We start from the raw sequence: 14,726 nt of genomic DNA, 5'->3' as shown, positions 1-14,726 counted from the left end.
ACAGATTAGGTATATTCAATCACTAGAAAGCTTTAAATTATCAACCAATGATTTCCCCCCCTAAAACCCTGCTATTTTAGAAGAAAAGTAATGAAAGTTCAGTCCTCACCAGTAATGTTTTACATTTCCATTTTGATATATAAAGTGTTCCTTAATTGTACACTTCCACTCCCTCTGCCACCAAAACTCATGAGTTCTTCACAATGCAGAACGTACTGAGGAAGAAATCTGTTATGATGTACACATTATGTGTGGTATTGTTTCGCACCTTGTGAGGCATGAAGCTTTTGTTCTAGTCTGAGATTACTTTCAAGTTGTAGTGGTGCCATTGCATGACCTTGGGACCTGTTTTGCATGCACAGGCAAAAAAGAAAAAGAAGGAAGAAGCAGCAAATGCCAAATTATTGGAGGCCGAGAAACGAATAAAGGTTAGTTTAGATAAGCACCAGAGTTTTTATCTTCCAAACACACACACACACACACGACTGTATGATTGAACACATAAGCAAATGATATTGTGTCAAAAATGTAACAGAAATAGATTGTCAGAACGTATCCAGTACCTTTTATTCTTTATGCATATGTGTCTGTGTCTCTATGTTTTGTATGTGTACATGAAGTGTTTAGAAAAATATCGCTACGTTTGTAAGCTTACCCGATACACAGTTTGTGTGTATGTAGTAAAAAAAAAAATCATTGAAAAATGCATGTACTAGTTCTGGGTATTTTCTTGGGGAGCAGCACCGATGGTTTAAATGAAAAACACCAAGGCCAGTGTACCAAAGTGCTATGTTCTATCGGCACTGCACACCAAGGATTTTGGGGTTTCACCTTCCCAACCCCTTAGTTTAATTTCTGTCCCAAGCAGTGCAAACCCCTCTTTCAGATCAGATGCAGCATCTGAGAGGCTGTAGCAGGGACAGAGTCGGCTACTCTTTTTTGTGCAAACAGAAGCACATGCAGCTCTTGGGATGGATCCTGGTTTGAGTCCAAATTTACTGCTCTGCTCATAGAAGGAGCTGTGCATTCACAAAGGACCCCTTGCGTTTTTAACCTGAACTCGGGTTCTTTCTGAGAACCAAGCAGTAAGTTTGGAACCAGGATTTGGTTGATAATTGCGTACAACTTCTGTGTTGCATAGAATACGAAAATCATACTTGATCATTGATCTGCAGCATTTGGAAAGCATGTAATCTTACTCCTGATCTTGACATGACTTAATATTCATTCCAGTGCCTCTTCCATTCATTCTGTTTTCAAGGTATCCAATACGCTGATTCAGGTTATTACGGGGGGGGGGGGACAGAAAAATGGGGACTAAAGAACATGAAAAACCTACATGATGGTGGGGGGGCGGGATGGGGAAAGAGTCATTTATCATATATTTGATTTTCTTTTTTTCGTATTTTTAAGGAAAAGGAAATGAGAAGACAGCAAGCTGTTCTTCTGAAGCATCAGGTTTGTACCGAACACTTAATGAGAAAAATAAATGCTATTTTAATGCAATATAGCTAAACTATTTTGGAGGGCAAATCTTCAAATTTTCTTTACTTTTTTTAAAAATATAATTTTTTTAAAAAATTATTTATTTCTGCTTAAATGTTTTCCTTCACCTTATGGGTAAATTTGCTTTGCTTTGGTATTGGGAACTTTGGGGGATTTTATAAAGTGGTTTTTTGACTCTTTGTGATTTCTGTTTCATAATATTGTGCCAACTCTTTCTACCAGGAGTTGGAGAGGCATAGACTAGATATGGTATGGGTATGTTTATTTTTGTACATCTAACACCGCATTGTGATTTGGTTGTGATATGGTTGTCATAGCAATGCATAAAATGTAGCACTGGCTGCTGTCATATTACATACTGCTGCATGGCTTTCCAGCACAGTGCATTGCATACATCTGCTTGTCTTGTCTGTAAAAGCAAAACAACACGACTTACCTTATTATATAAATTGACCCCTATGACTTCTATGCAAGGCTGTTGCCTTGATATCAGGGTTATTGTTGCCATAATACTAAGTTGGACCGCAGTACATATTTTGAGCCAAATTCAAAAAATTATGTGTTCAGCATATATTAGGTTTTACCAGCTATTTTCACTAGGCACCTTCTGCATTTGATTCTGGGAATCCTATTCGTTTCATTTTTCAAACGAAATTTTGTTTTTCAAAACTTTTAATAATATCGCACAATTGGGAATACTTAGTCTGAATTGGACTGAAGAGCATGCTGTCCTTCAGAATGTAAAAAAATAAAATAAACCCACATTATCTTGGTCCGATAATGAATCTTGAAGTTTTGTACTCTTTTGCATTGTGTTTTAGTCCAGGACTCAACACAATATCCTTAATTTAATCTATGGTGCGGCTTCTGTGTCTTACCTAAGCGCAACAGTAAACATGATCAGCTTATTGCATTCTTATTCGTGTATGACTAGTTTTATCTGAAACTAGTTTTAAAACTGACAGCTTGATTTCAGTCCCCATCGACTGCATCCTTAATTTTATATTCAGAGATACATATTTACTACCAATATGTAGTCAAAATGCTTTTTATTTTATTTTTTTAAATTTAAAAGAAACACTTTTGATTACTTTTCAAAGTATCTGCATTAACAGTCTTTTGCTTAATTGGCCACTCAATGAGTAATTGCAGGCTTTCCGTTATAGCAGATGTAAGGTAACTGACCTGTTCCAGCCAACCATTATGCTTTTTTTTCTGCCAGCTTCTGAAGGAGCCTCACAACTGACCATAAGTAAATCTGTATGCTTCTGTTTTACACTGTCTCCATGTTCATCGCTGTACCTTTTTTGCTTTCAGTTGTCCTTGTATTTGCTTTCTAAACCTGAACTAAAACATGCACAAACTTGGCTATTCTCGTCTTTTATTTAGCATATACCCCTGACTTGTCTATTAATGCTAAACATGTCCTGTTGAGCTTTTTGGAAAAAATTTTTTAAAAAATGTGATGCCTGAGGTGGGAGTACTGCTTTGTTCTGATTTTATCTGCTCTAATAGGAACGGGAAAGGAGAAGGCAGCATATGATGCTTATGAAAGCCATGGAGGCACGCAAAAAAGCAGAGGTGAGTACAAAACTCTGAAACGGGATATTATTTTCCTCGTTCTTTGTACAGGGAAAAAAGGGAAAAAATAAAAATAAATCACAATTCTGAAATGGGGTGATTGCCCCCCCCTTATTCTTCGCATAGAAGCTTTGCCTTGATCTACAATATATATATATTTGTTAAAATCGGAATTGATAAATAACTTCAAGGGCACAAAATCATCTTACGTTGAATGGGGAAAATGTATTTGCTTCCTCTGTGTTTTGCAGTTAGGTCATTTCATACTTCTAAATTTTATGTGGCAAAATGTGATTTTATTTCTCCCCAATTGTATATATAGTACTTTCCATTAGGTTTGTTGGTCTTATTTTGTGGATTCTGAAAACTGCCATAGTATGGAGGTAACTATTTGGTTCATTATGCAGATTCATTGCCCACCCGCCTGCCTGCCTGCCTGTGTAGTCTAACCTAGTTTGCAGAAGAGACAAGGCTTGGCATAGAACGTACACAACACTCTCAAAACTTTGGGGTCCTAGACCTGATGAAAAAGCATTAGAATATAGAATATGCAACCATAGAGTAGCGAGGAAGAAGCCTTTCACCAGTGGAGGTTTTGAAAACCTGCAGCTGATCATAGGGGTCACTGACATATATAATGTAAATCAAAGCGATTTGTAAGTTCTAATTCATAAACCGTGTAAAGTTTTTGAACAGTGACACTGGAGACATGAACCATTTGTAAATCATGGGGGCAGATCTACCATTGTGAATAATATTCCAAAGCGGTGTTTGTTTTTCTCATCCCCTGCACCTGAGGAATCAGACTATAACTCTGGTGGGTTTTGCCATCAGCATTTTGGTAGGGTATGACATTTTCTTCCCACCTTATTTTCAAAGCATCATGCTGTACTGTACCCTTCTTTTGTCCTGATTAATGTAAAATTAATGAATCTGTTCCAAGTTATGCATTGCAGTTTCTCATGCCCTCCTTCGTTAGATACCTTATATCCTTCAGGATTTACTTTTAAGCTCTTTTGACATTCTGTCAGACCCTTTTGAAAGGCAATCTCAAAGGACAAGGGATCTTCCTTTCTAAATCGAGCACGAAATACAGTCTCGGACAACACCACCTTCACCAACATCCCCCATGCCCTGTTCCACATTCCATGCTGCGTTCCACATCTGAAGGCCCTCCAAAGCTTTGGTAGGGATATAGGTGGCTGTAGTGGAGAGGAAATGATGGGGAAGTTTCCTTTCATGTGCTTCCTTCGCTCTGCTTACCTTTGGATCCAGGCCTTGGTCTTGCACTGACAGTGCTTATATAGCAATGCCTATTTCATTCCTGTTTTACTGGTGCCATCAATTTTAGAGGTATGAGATTTGCAGCAAAATATTTAAGGGTTGGGCCCTTATTTAATATGATACTTAATTTTATTTAAATAAAGTGCTTCATTGTTGGATTTTTTAAAGAAGGCTGTCAGTGGGTAGAGTTATGAGATACACTTTATGACAACAGCCTATAAAACAAATAAGAGCAAATTGGCCCAGTTGCAGTGTGCACTATTAATGATCACACATCCATAGGCCAGCCTTTAAAAAGTCTGCAACTTCATTTTTAAATACTTATTATTTTTCCAAATCAAATCTCTCTAAAAAATCTAATTGGACATACTGCAAATAGAGATGATTAAGTAAAGCAGAATCACATATAACTAAACAGTTTGCAGTTAAAAGGAATTTATATCAGTGTTGTGAAACGCAGCAAGAGGAAAAATCCATTCAGATATGTTTTTAAATTGCATGAGACAGATAAAATTTGATTCAGCGAAGCTTTTCGGATTTCAAAAGAAACAAACTGTAGCATGCCAATTCCCTCGTCTGAAACAAGAGCAAGTGGAATTTATTTCTGAGTCCTCTTGTAGGGGAAATCTAGTAATGCTATAGCTCGTAAACGGCCTCGGCCCAGTATACCTGAAGGAGCATCTCCACCCCCATCGTTCTGCCCGGACGCTGAGGTCCAGCGCCGAGGGCCTTCTGGTGGTTCCCTCATTGCGAGAAGCAAAGCTACAGGGAACCAGGCAGAGGGCCTTCTCGGTAGTGGCGTCCGTCCTGTGGAACGCCCTCTCATCAGATGTCAGAGAGAAAAACAACTACCTGACATTCAGAAGACATCTGAAGGCACCCCTGTTCAGGGAAGTTTTTAATGTGTGACATCTTAGTGTATTTTTGGTCTTTTGTTGGAAGCTGCCCAGAGTGGCTGGGGAAACCCAGCCAGATGGGTGGTGAACAAATAATAAATTATTATGATTATGTTTAAAGAAACCCCCAGTCTACTTTGACTCCTAGTGACTCTTCAGGGTCTTGGATGGAGGAGTGTCTTTTGCATCACCTGCTACTTGAACTTTTTAACTTCAGGTTCCTGGTACTGAACTTGGGTCCTTCTGTAAGCAAAACAGGTGGTTTACCACTGAACTCCAGAAAGGACTAAACTGAACTAAAACAAAATATTTAGCAACTGTGAAAGATGTGTTCAGCACAGCACCCCAAATTATTACCTTTAATTTTGAAAATGGAAGGGAGTTTCATACCCTTTGAAGCACCATGTTTGAAGTACCTATTCAAGCAGGCTTTTGGATTGTGTAGACTGGGCCAGATTAAAGATTGCCAGAGCCCTGCACTATGTTGCTGTTTCCCTGCTTTTGCTCAGTGCCGTGCATTCTCTTGTGTGTAACTTTAAATAAAAGTGGAGGTAACCTTCTATGAGATAGTGCCTTAGGAATCATCAGAGTTTATAAAGAGGGATGGTACGTGATAAATCAATGTCTCAAGTTTTCCAGTTGCAAATGACTAATAACGAGCAAAGTGAAATGGGACAATATTTATTTATTCCATGGTTTATCCACCCTTCGATCCCAGGGTGGTTTGCAGTAAATCCATTAAACAACAAAAAATCCCGTTTACAACCACAGAAGCAAATAGATAATAAACATCAGGTGTGTCAGCTTGGCCCCACAACTATGAGTGCCCAGGGCCATGGTTGCCGTTCAGGATTCATTGTCATAGCACCAAAATTTGTGGGTGCCTGGCCTATTTATGGGGAATTTTATGGATGCTCGGCACATAGCTGTCAACCGTCCCTTATTTGACAGGAAACTCCCTTATCCCAGCACTGTGTTCCGCTGCTGTCCCTTATTGATGATGTCCCTTAAATTTCCCGGGTTTCATGCTCACCTGGCTTAGGAGGGAAGCAGCGGCTCGGGGTCCTCTGCCGTGAGAGAGAGTGCGCACTGGCGCTGTCATCCTGGCACAAGGAGTTCCATCGGTCCTTCCCCGCCCAAGGGGGGGGAGGGAGAGAGACTCTCGCCCACGCCGCCCGCGAGCCCGGAGGTGGCAGCAGTGGTGGCAGCTGAGGAGGCGGCCTGAGGGAGGAGGAAGAGGAGGGGATGGGGAGGGACGCAGAAGGGTGGTGCTTCAGCAGCCGCAGCGGCGCCGCAACTGCCTCATGCCAGATTGACAGCATCTGTCAATCCTACCAATGTATGTAACTCTTTACAACAGCAAAATCCCTTATTTTGGCTGCTGATCCCTTATTTTCGAGGCTGCTGGTCTCCTATTTTCAAATCTGTAAGTTGACAGCTATGCTCGGGCACCCAGGGTCCCAAGGAATTGGCACCTATGATAAACATTAATTAGAAAGCAATCCAAATGTGTTAAAATAACAGCAATACAAACCATTTCATAAATGTTGCAGTGGTCCTCATAATAAGAGCAATCAACTCTCTCCAGAGTGAAGGGGCTACTCACACTCCCTGGAGAGGAAATTCCGTTGGGTGCCAGTGCTGAGAAGGCGCAATCTGATGGCACTGTACATCTGACTATGCCCACCAGTAGGACATTCACTATGGCCTCCCTTCTGTATTGGTAGTATCTTGAGAAACCATGGACTATTTGAGTGGTTTATGGTATGGGCTGTGTTGCCATGATTATATATTTTTTTCGGGGCTCTCCCGAGTTCTCTTATTTTAGTCATTAAAATTCCAGACAATAGCAAATACAAACTTAAATTCATTTTACTTGCATAAAACTGCGTAGCAAAATAGTATCATTATGCTATAGGTTCCACCCAACCCAATTCTCAGAGGATCAATAAACAACAAAAGGTTGTTAAACATGCATTTATCACTAAGCAGCTCTGTCAGCAGTTTTGTAGGCAGTCATAATATGGGAGTGTATCTCAGGTTTCACAAGTTGTCTAATAAGCAGTTTGAAAGCAGAATTAAATTCACAGCACCCGGGTGATTCTTGCGCTGTGGATATTCCATCATTGCTAAAGATTTATATTACCTCGTTTCCTATTGAACATGCTGTGCGGGATTCCAGACCTAGTTTTACTTAACAAAACCCATCTTTCAGTTTTAAGTGTTCTGCGTATACACTTTGACCGTTTAAAATCGATAAAATTGAGTGCGAGAGCCAAGAATGTTTTATTAATTTGAAGTTGGTGTAAGTAACACTGCAGATGATTAAATGTCATTTCCCCAGCACAATGGTGAAAGAATAGCGTGACTTCAGGGGGGGGAGGAATGCAGTAGGACCTGCAGGTTGTGTGTAGCCAACAAATGTGTTTTCCTGAGCCTTTAAGATGCACAGCACCTTCTTTGAGCAACACAAAGAAGTGGCACTATTTATTTGCAAGCCGTGTATTTTGGTAGTCAGGTAATATAAATTACACTGCAATCCAATCAGCGTGATTCTTCTCTACCCAGTGTGCCCTCTTGAATGGTATTGAGGCCATGCACAAATGCACCAATAGATTGCATCTATTGCCCAGACTCTCCCCATGACTATTTCACCCTGCACACTGTACCTTTGCCTTGCAATATTTCTTTATACAGTAGACCATGGAAAAGCAAGATCTACTGTGTCTCATAAGCATAGGAGCCAACTCCCAAAGGGCTGTGGTTGCTTGGGAACCCACAATTATATAACTGTGTGGGCTGGGCACCCACAAAGTACCGTGGTACCTCGGGTTAAGAACTTAATTCGTTCTGGAGGTCCGTTCTTAACCTGAAACTGTTCTTAACCTGAGGTAACACTTCAGCTAATGGGCCTCCCACTGCCACCGCCGCGCCGCTGGTGCGCAATTTCTGTTCTCATCCTGAAGCGAAGTTCTTAACCTGAGGTACTGTTTCTGGGTTAGCGGAGCCTGTAACCTGAAGCGTCTGTAACCTGAAGTGTCTGTAACCCGAGGTACCACTGTACGCGAAAAGCTGCCTCCGAGAGAGAAGCAGTTCAACTCCACCCTCCACTGCCAGCCAGTGAAGCACCCTTTTGGGGGGGAGGCTCGGACATGGATTGTTGTGGCGGCGGGCACCCACAATCCTGAGGACAAGATGGCACCCCTGCTCATAAGCATACACCCAGTGGCCCAGACTCCATTGTCACAGCCAATATTGGGCAGAGGGTGGAAATATCATAGGGCATGGTGACGAGAGAGATCCCATGGTAGAAGAGCCACCACTTCCTAAGTCCTCCTGGCTCAGTCCAGTTAGGGCAGAAAGTGGGTGTGGGTGTCACATTTATGGGCTTCCCCCATTTCCCCCCGCTGTTGATATTAATGAGAGAGGAAATTGCTACAGCAGCTGCAGAGCTAGCATAGTATTTTGGCCTTTTTAGGAGAATGGGGCGGAGGGCGAGGTGTTTGATCCTGTGGATCCTAGACCTCAGTACCCTGCCCTCTTTCAAGCCTTACTGCCAATGGCATTCTACTGGTGGTATGTTTAAGCCTGTGGGGGTATATTTAAGACTGTGGAGCTCTCTCTTTCTTGGCATATATACTAGCCAGGTTGAAAGCCCTGCTGACAAAGCTCCTTTCCACTGGTATAGTGATACCTACACGTGTCTTAAGGCCCATCATTTGGTTATTAACTAGCTTTAAAATTGCCACCATGTGTTATTTGTTTGTTGATTTTGTTGATCCTATATCTTTGTTGTAGTTGGTTTGATTATTCTATATCTTTATGCTGTTTTTCTTAATTTGCTTTGGAAAGCATCCTGGGATAAATGTTAAAAAGGGTGGTAAATACACACAGACACACACCAACATGCCTGTTTCTGCAATGCACCCATGGTTTGATCTTCTGCCAGGCTGTCCAGTATTTGTGAGGATTTTTCCTTTTGTATCTGCCTTGTGTAAACTTCTGCTTTATTAGCGTTCTTTTATTCTCCTTGCGACCTCCAGTATTCCCTTGTATCTTAAAATTTATGCCTTTTAAATTTGAGTGCGAGTCACTGTCGCAGAAAACAGATTCTCACTTTTAATTAAGCCCAGAACAAAAATCTAAGGTACCCAGCAGCGTCATAAAAGGCAAAAAAAATTGACCATATACCTGAGGTAATATTGCAAATGCACTGGCAGAAAGGGTTTACAGTCATAGATGTTGTAAAGTTTTATAGCAATTGGTCAAAGCACTCCTTTGCATTGCCTATATTTTTCCGTAATGCTGTGTTGTCTTAAAACAAACAATATAATTTTACATTCCTCACTGTAGACCCCATCCCTCTGGAAAGAACACTTATTTTCCTGCCCTGCCCACCCCCCACCCCCTGCTTGTGTAGATAAAATGAACAAGTTCTTTGTGTATTTTCCTCCTTTGTGGAACTGATAATACATTAAATCTATGAACGCACTCAAAGTGCCTCATTTTTATTATTTAAATTGCAGTCGCCGGTGAGTTATGTTTGGGGCCCTGCACTGTGGTTTCCATGAAAATTTCTGTCCCCCTGAATCTGCTATTTGCCTTGTGAGGGACACATAATATGGGCAAGAAAAGGCAGTGCAGTGAGAGGAAGACTTAGCTGAACAAATATATTATTCTGCATTATTTCAAAAGCCACAATATTATATGACCACCTGCAACCACCTCTGTAAAACTTAGTAAAACTACCTTAGTAAAACTTCTCAGCATCAGTTAAATCAAGTAACTGTTTTAAAATCTATATTTTTTCTATACCGTCTGGTAAGAATTCATTTGACTGTATTTCACGAGGCACTGATTCAGATGTCTTGTTTAGTAAAGTCTATTCCAATCTGCTTGTGTCTGTTCTAAAGCAGTTTATGGGTCTCATTCTGCACATATATTTGTTGCATGTACTTCTGCCATCTTTCTTGTGGCTTTGTGGAGATCTGTTAACGGCTGATAGTTGCCCATACGACTAGCTGGAATCCTGGCGATATGAAACGACCCCCCCCCCCAATAAAAAGTAAATTAAGACAGTGGCTTGGATCCTAACTCACAGAATGGCCCTTTCCCGCCTCTCCCTTTCCTCTATATCTCCCTGCACACCATTGTACCTTGGAAATCCACTCCTTCAAAACAGGGTGCCATCTTTCTCTAGGAGCTGCAGCAGAAGAGAAGATTCCCTCCTCCCTCTGCTGCCGCCCATCCACTGCACAAGAGCATCCTGAGCATTTCTTGTTTTTGAAGACTTGTCTTCTTTTGGAGCAAATCTCTGGGCATATACCCATGATTGGTAACCTCAAGGATTGAAAAATCTGTGCACCTCCATGGTGCGTAGCAAATACACTCTTCCTATTTTACTTAAGGAGCAATCACTCATTTGAGCACAAGTACCATGGCACTGTGGTCTAAACCACTGAGCCTAGGACTTGCCGATCAGAAGGTCGGCGGTTTGAATCCTCACGACGGGGTGAGCTCCCGTTGCTCGGTCCCTGCTCCTGCCAACCTAGCAGTTCGAAAGCACCTCAAAGTGCAAGTAGATAAATAGGTACCGCTCCGGCGGGAAGGTAAACGGCGTTTCCGTGCTCTGCTCTGGTTCGCCAGAAGCGGCTTAGTCCTGCTGGCCACATGACCCAGAAGCTGAATGCCGGCTCCCTCTGCCAGCAAAGTGAGATGAGCACTGCAACCCCAGAGTCTGTCACGACTGGACCTAACGGTCAGGGGTCCCTTTACCTTTTTACTCTCCCTCTCAACCACAGTTAGTTAGTTAGTTATTTTAATCTATTCAAAAAGAAGAGGTGCTGAGGCCTAAACCTGCCCTAGTCACCATGCTACACAACTCTGGGAAGCCTTCTTAATCCTAAGGATTTAGGAACAGGCTGGGGTTCTCCAGTAGTGAGAGAAAGACACTCTTAAGTATTCATGAGACACTTGTTTATGTTATTTACATACTACAGGATTAATTCATGACATTGAAAGCACATTCCAGAGCTGACCACTACTGAACAATGGCAGAAATTTAGCATTGGACAAGTCATCTGTATACTGTCTCTTTAAAGTCCTGTGAGGAAAATGGATGTCTCTTGCAGAATTGGGCATTTGCTCGAAAAAGCAGTATTGCAGATCATCTAACCCTCAGGATGGTTATTCCTTTTTTAAAAAAGTTGGGGTTTGTGTGTGTTGCCTTTTATTTTAAATCCACATGGTTTAATTGCTGTAGTGATTATTAAGATTGTATAACTACTGCTTTTCAAATTCTTAAATTGCTCCTTTGTAAGTAGAATGTGCGGCTTTAATTTTCTATCCTTTCTGTGCTATTTAAGGAAAAGGAGCGGTTAAAACAAGAGAAACGTGATGAAAAGAGATTAAATAAAGAGCGTAAACTGGAACAGCGAAGATTGGAATTAGAAATGGCTAAGGAGCTAAAGAAGCCTAATGAAGATATGTGCTTAGCAGACCAGAAGGTAATCAGAATAATGTAAATTTACTTTTTACTTCCTTGCCCCTTTTTATGTTTCTCCTCTTTTCCTTCATCTGCCATTGTTACAATAATTAATTTTTCTTACTGTGGCTGCCTTTCCAACCATTCCTCTTTTACTTTAGATTACTTGATAATATTATTTCAAGTGTGGTCTACATTCAAATTGTAATTCTAAAGTAAATATTAGGACAATGGTATTCTTCGTCTTTTTTTATTATTAATCAGCAGTGGACGTTTGAATGTTTGGACCTCAGGTGGCCTATTTAGCACACTTTTGCCAAGCCAGCTCTTTTAGAATTCTCCAGTAGCCTCCATTATGCCTCTTTAAAAGTTTTGCATTGCAGCTATTTCCGTCGTTCCTGCTTGTGTGCTTTCCAAAGGCAGCATCCGGTTGCCCCACTGTTGGAAAAAAGGCGGTGGATTAAACAGGCTTTTGGTCTGATACTGCAACTTTTCTTCTCTCTCTCTCTCTCTCTCTCTCTCTCTCTCTCTCGATTATCAGTAGTGCAACTGATGTAGGGCTTCTGTTTGCTTATTTTGTACAATACCTCAGGGAAGCAGTACTCTTAAGAGAAGGTCGTGTTTCCCAGAAATTTATCTGCAATTGCATTTGTATTGCAATAGTGTTTATGTATACAGTCTGGAGAACTTTAATTATGGGTCAGCATAACTTTAATTATGGGTCATTCATAAATAATAATAAATATATAGTTGCTGGGAAAATATGGGTGCCCCCCCCCCGAAGTAGCTGCGCTATTGTGATTTGGAGTGTGTGAGTGTCGTTAGGCACTAACTGGGGTTTATGTATTTATTTTTAGATTTTTACCTTGCATTAGCTTTGCAAGCGGTTTTCATTCAAGGTGACACTTCTCTGTTTTCCAGCCTTTGCCAGAGTTGCCTCGCATCCCGGGCCTGGTTCTCTCCGGAAGTACTTTTTCAGACTGCCTCATGGTGGTGCAGTTTCTGCGCAACTTTGGTAAAGTCCTTGGCTTTGATGTGAACCTGGATGTCCCTAGCTTAAGTGTCCTTCAAGAGGGATTGTTGAACATAGGCGACAGCATGGGAGAAGTACAAGACTTGCTTGTGAGGCTGCTCTCAGCTGCGATTTGCGATCCAGGACTGATAGCAGGATACAAGGTAATGGATACTCTTTATGGTAACTTTGGTGTGAGACCGGGGCGGGGGGGAATCCATGTCCCAGTTTTCACAAATTGAAGAGGAGGATATAAATGTGTGTCTGGGCTATACCACTTCAAAATCCCAGATTTTGTAGTAATTGAATGCTCTTCATAACAAAACATAAATCCCTAGACATAAATACAAGTGTGTGTGTGTGTGTGTGTGTGTGTGTGTGTGTGTGGCGGGGATAGAGACCCTGTTGTGTCAGGGAAGCTTGAGTCCCTGGAACCTAGTTTTATATGTGCAAGGGTTGGTTATTTAGTTATTTATTTATTTATTTATTTATTTATTGTATGGAGGAGCATTTGCTCATGGGAGTCCCAACTACGATATATCCTGAAGTGGTACTGCCTGAAAAGCAGGTTTAGCTTTTCATCTTTTCAAGCAATTTTTTCAGCTTTTCAAGCACTGCATCAGGGGCATCTTTAAATGACAAAGTGTATTCTTATTAGAACAAGTTGGATTTGCAACAAAATATTACAGTGCGCAGGTGTCCAGTTCGCTATGCCAGCCAGCCATGCTTTCTTCAAGGTTACTGCATTCTATTTCTACCCCACCCCCACTTACTGGGGTTTTTTAACAATATAGTTTTAAAAAAACTATATCCTATAGGCCCTCAAAAAAGAAAGAAAGAAAGAAAAAAGAATTGAGACTGCTGTTGGTTTGAGTACCGTATTTTTCGCCCCATAGGACGCACCGGCCCATAAGGCACACCTAGTTTTTTGGGGGGGAAATAAAGGGGGAAATTTTTTTTCCCCAGGCACGGGGCTGGGGTGGGGGAAGCCTGAGCTTCCCCTGACCCCAGCCCCCAGAACAGGCAGCTCTCCGCAAGCCGTGGGAGCCCAGCGCCGGGCTCCCACGGCTTGCGGAGAGCTGCGCGAAATTTGAAGCCTGGGGCTTCGGCATGCAGGCAACTCTCCGCAAGCCGTGGGAGCCCAGCGCCGGGCTTCCACAGCTTGCAGAGAGCTGCGCGAAGCCTGGAGAGCGAGAGGGGTCGGTGTGCACCGACCCCTCTCGCTCTTCAGGCTTCAGCGAAAGCCTGCATTCGCCCCATAGGACGCACACACATTTTCCCTTCATTTTTGGAGGGGGAAAAGTGCGTCCTATAGGGTGAAAAATACGGTACATTTTATCTCCTTGCAAACTTATCCATCGTACCTTCTCCACGGCTTTCAATTTACTAAACTGCCAGTGAGAGCAAGAAATTGGGGAGAGCTCAGCTGGTATGCTGATCACACATAGCCTGCCAAAGCCAGTTGAGGTATAAATGTTTATCCAACAGCAGCATGGTGGGGCAGGGGGGAAGGAGGGATGCAGGGAAGCAAAGTGGCTCAGGCCTCTTCCTGGTCACAGTGATGCTGCCACTCGCTGAGACGAGGATGGGGTGGGATGAATGCGGGGGTGCTGGTGCTGCCAGTCCAGAGCTCCTCCTCCAGCCTCACTGCTGCCTAATCCTGCCCTGGTGAAGGGCAGTGGCATCAAAGGGAGAGTGCAACAGCCACTTACCCTCCACCCCCCTTGCCACTGCTGCACTTCCGTTATAAAACGAGGCTACAACCATTTGCTCACTTAACCCTATTGAAGTCATTGTGATTTTTCACCCAAGTCCTGCTTGCGGACTTCCCATAGGCAGTTCTGGCTGGGCACTATGAGACTAGGATGCTGGGAGATATAAACAAACAAACAAACAAACAAACAAACATATAAGTTTTTGGCCTGATTCAGCGGGGCTTTTCTGGTGTTCTTTGATCTGGGGC

At 42.2% G+C, this 14,726-nt stretch overlaps 1 protein-coding gene across 15 annotated transcripts in view; it reads left to right on the top strand.

Moving 5' to 3' along the window:
• The window catches only part of BAZ2B (bromodomain adjacent to zinc finger domain 2B), a 193,868-nt gene that overhangs the window by 153,580 nt on the left and 25,562 nt on the right, over nt 1-14,726 (top strand). For 8 of the 15 annotated variants that reach the window (XM_053407722.1, XM_053407678.1, XM_053407698.1 and 5 more), the window contains 6 exons: nt 363-428; nt 1,414-1,458; nt 1,729-1,755; nt 3,022-3,087; nt 11,633-11,773; nt 12,673-12,927. In XM_053407722.1, coding sequence (XP_053263697.1) covers nt 363-428; nt 1,414-1,458; nt 1,729-1,755; nt 3,022-3,087; nt 11,633-11,773; nt 12,673-12,927 — 600 coding nt within the window. Of the gene's footprint in view, nt 1-362; nt 429-1,413; nt 1,459-1,728; nt 1,762-3,021; nt 3,088-11,632; nt 11,774-12,672; nt 12,928-14,726 lie in introns of all 15 variants that reach the window. The other 7 variants (XM_053407730.1, XM_053407803.1, XM_053407747.1 and 4 more) reach the window with 5 other exon arrangements.

Source organism: Podarcis raffonei, chromosome 1 (genome assembly GCF_027172205.1).
Source record: "Podarcis raffonei isolate rPodRaf1 chromosome 1, rPodRaf1.pri, whole genome shotgun sequence".
Classification (NCBI taxonomy): Eukaryota; Metazoa; Chordata; class Lepidosauria; order Squamata; family Lacertidae; genus Podarcis; species Podarcis raffonei.
Note: the sequence above shows the minus strand (reverse complement) of the source record. Positions and strands in the feature narration are given on the sequence as shown.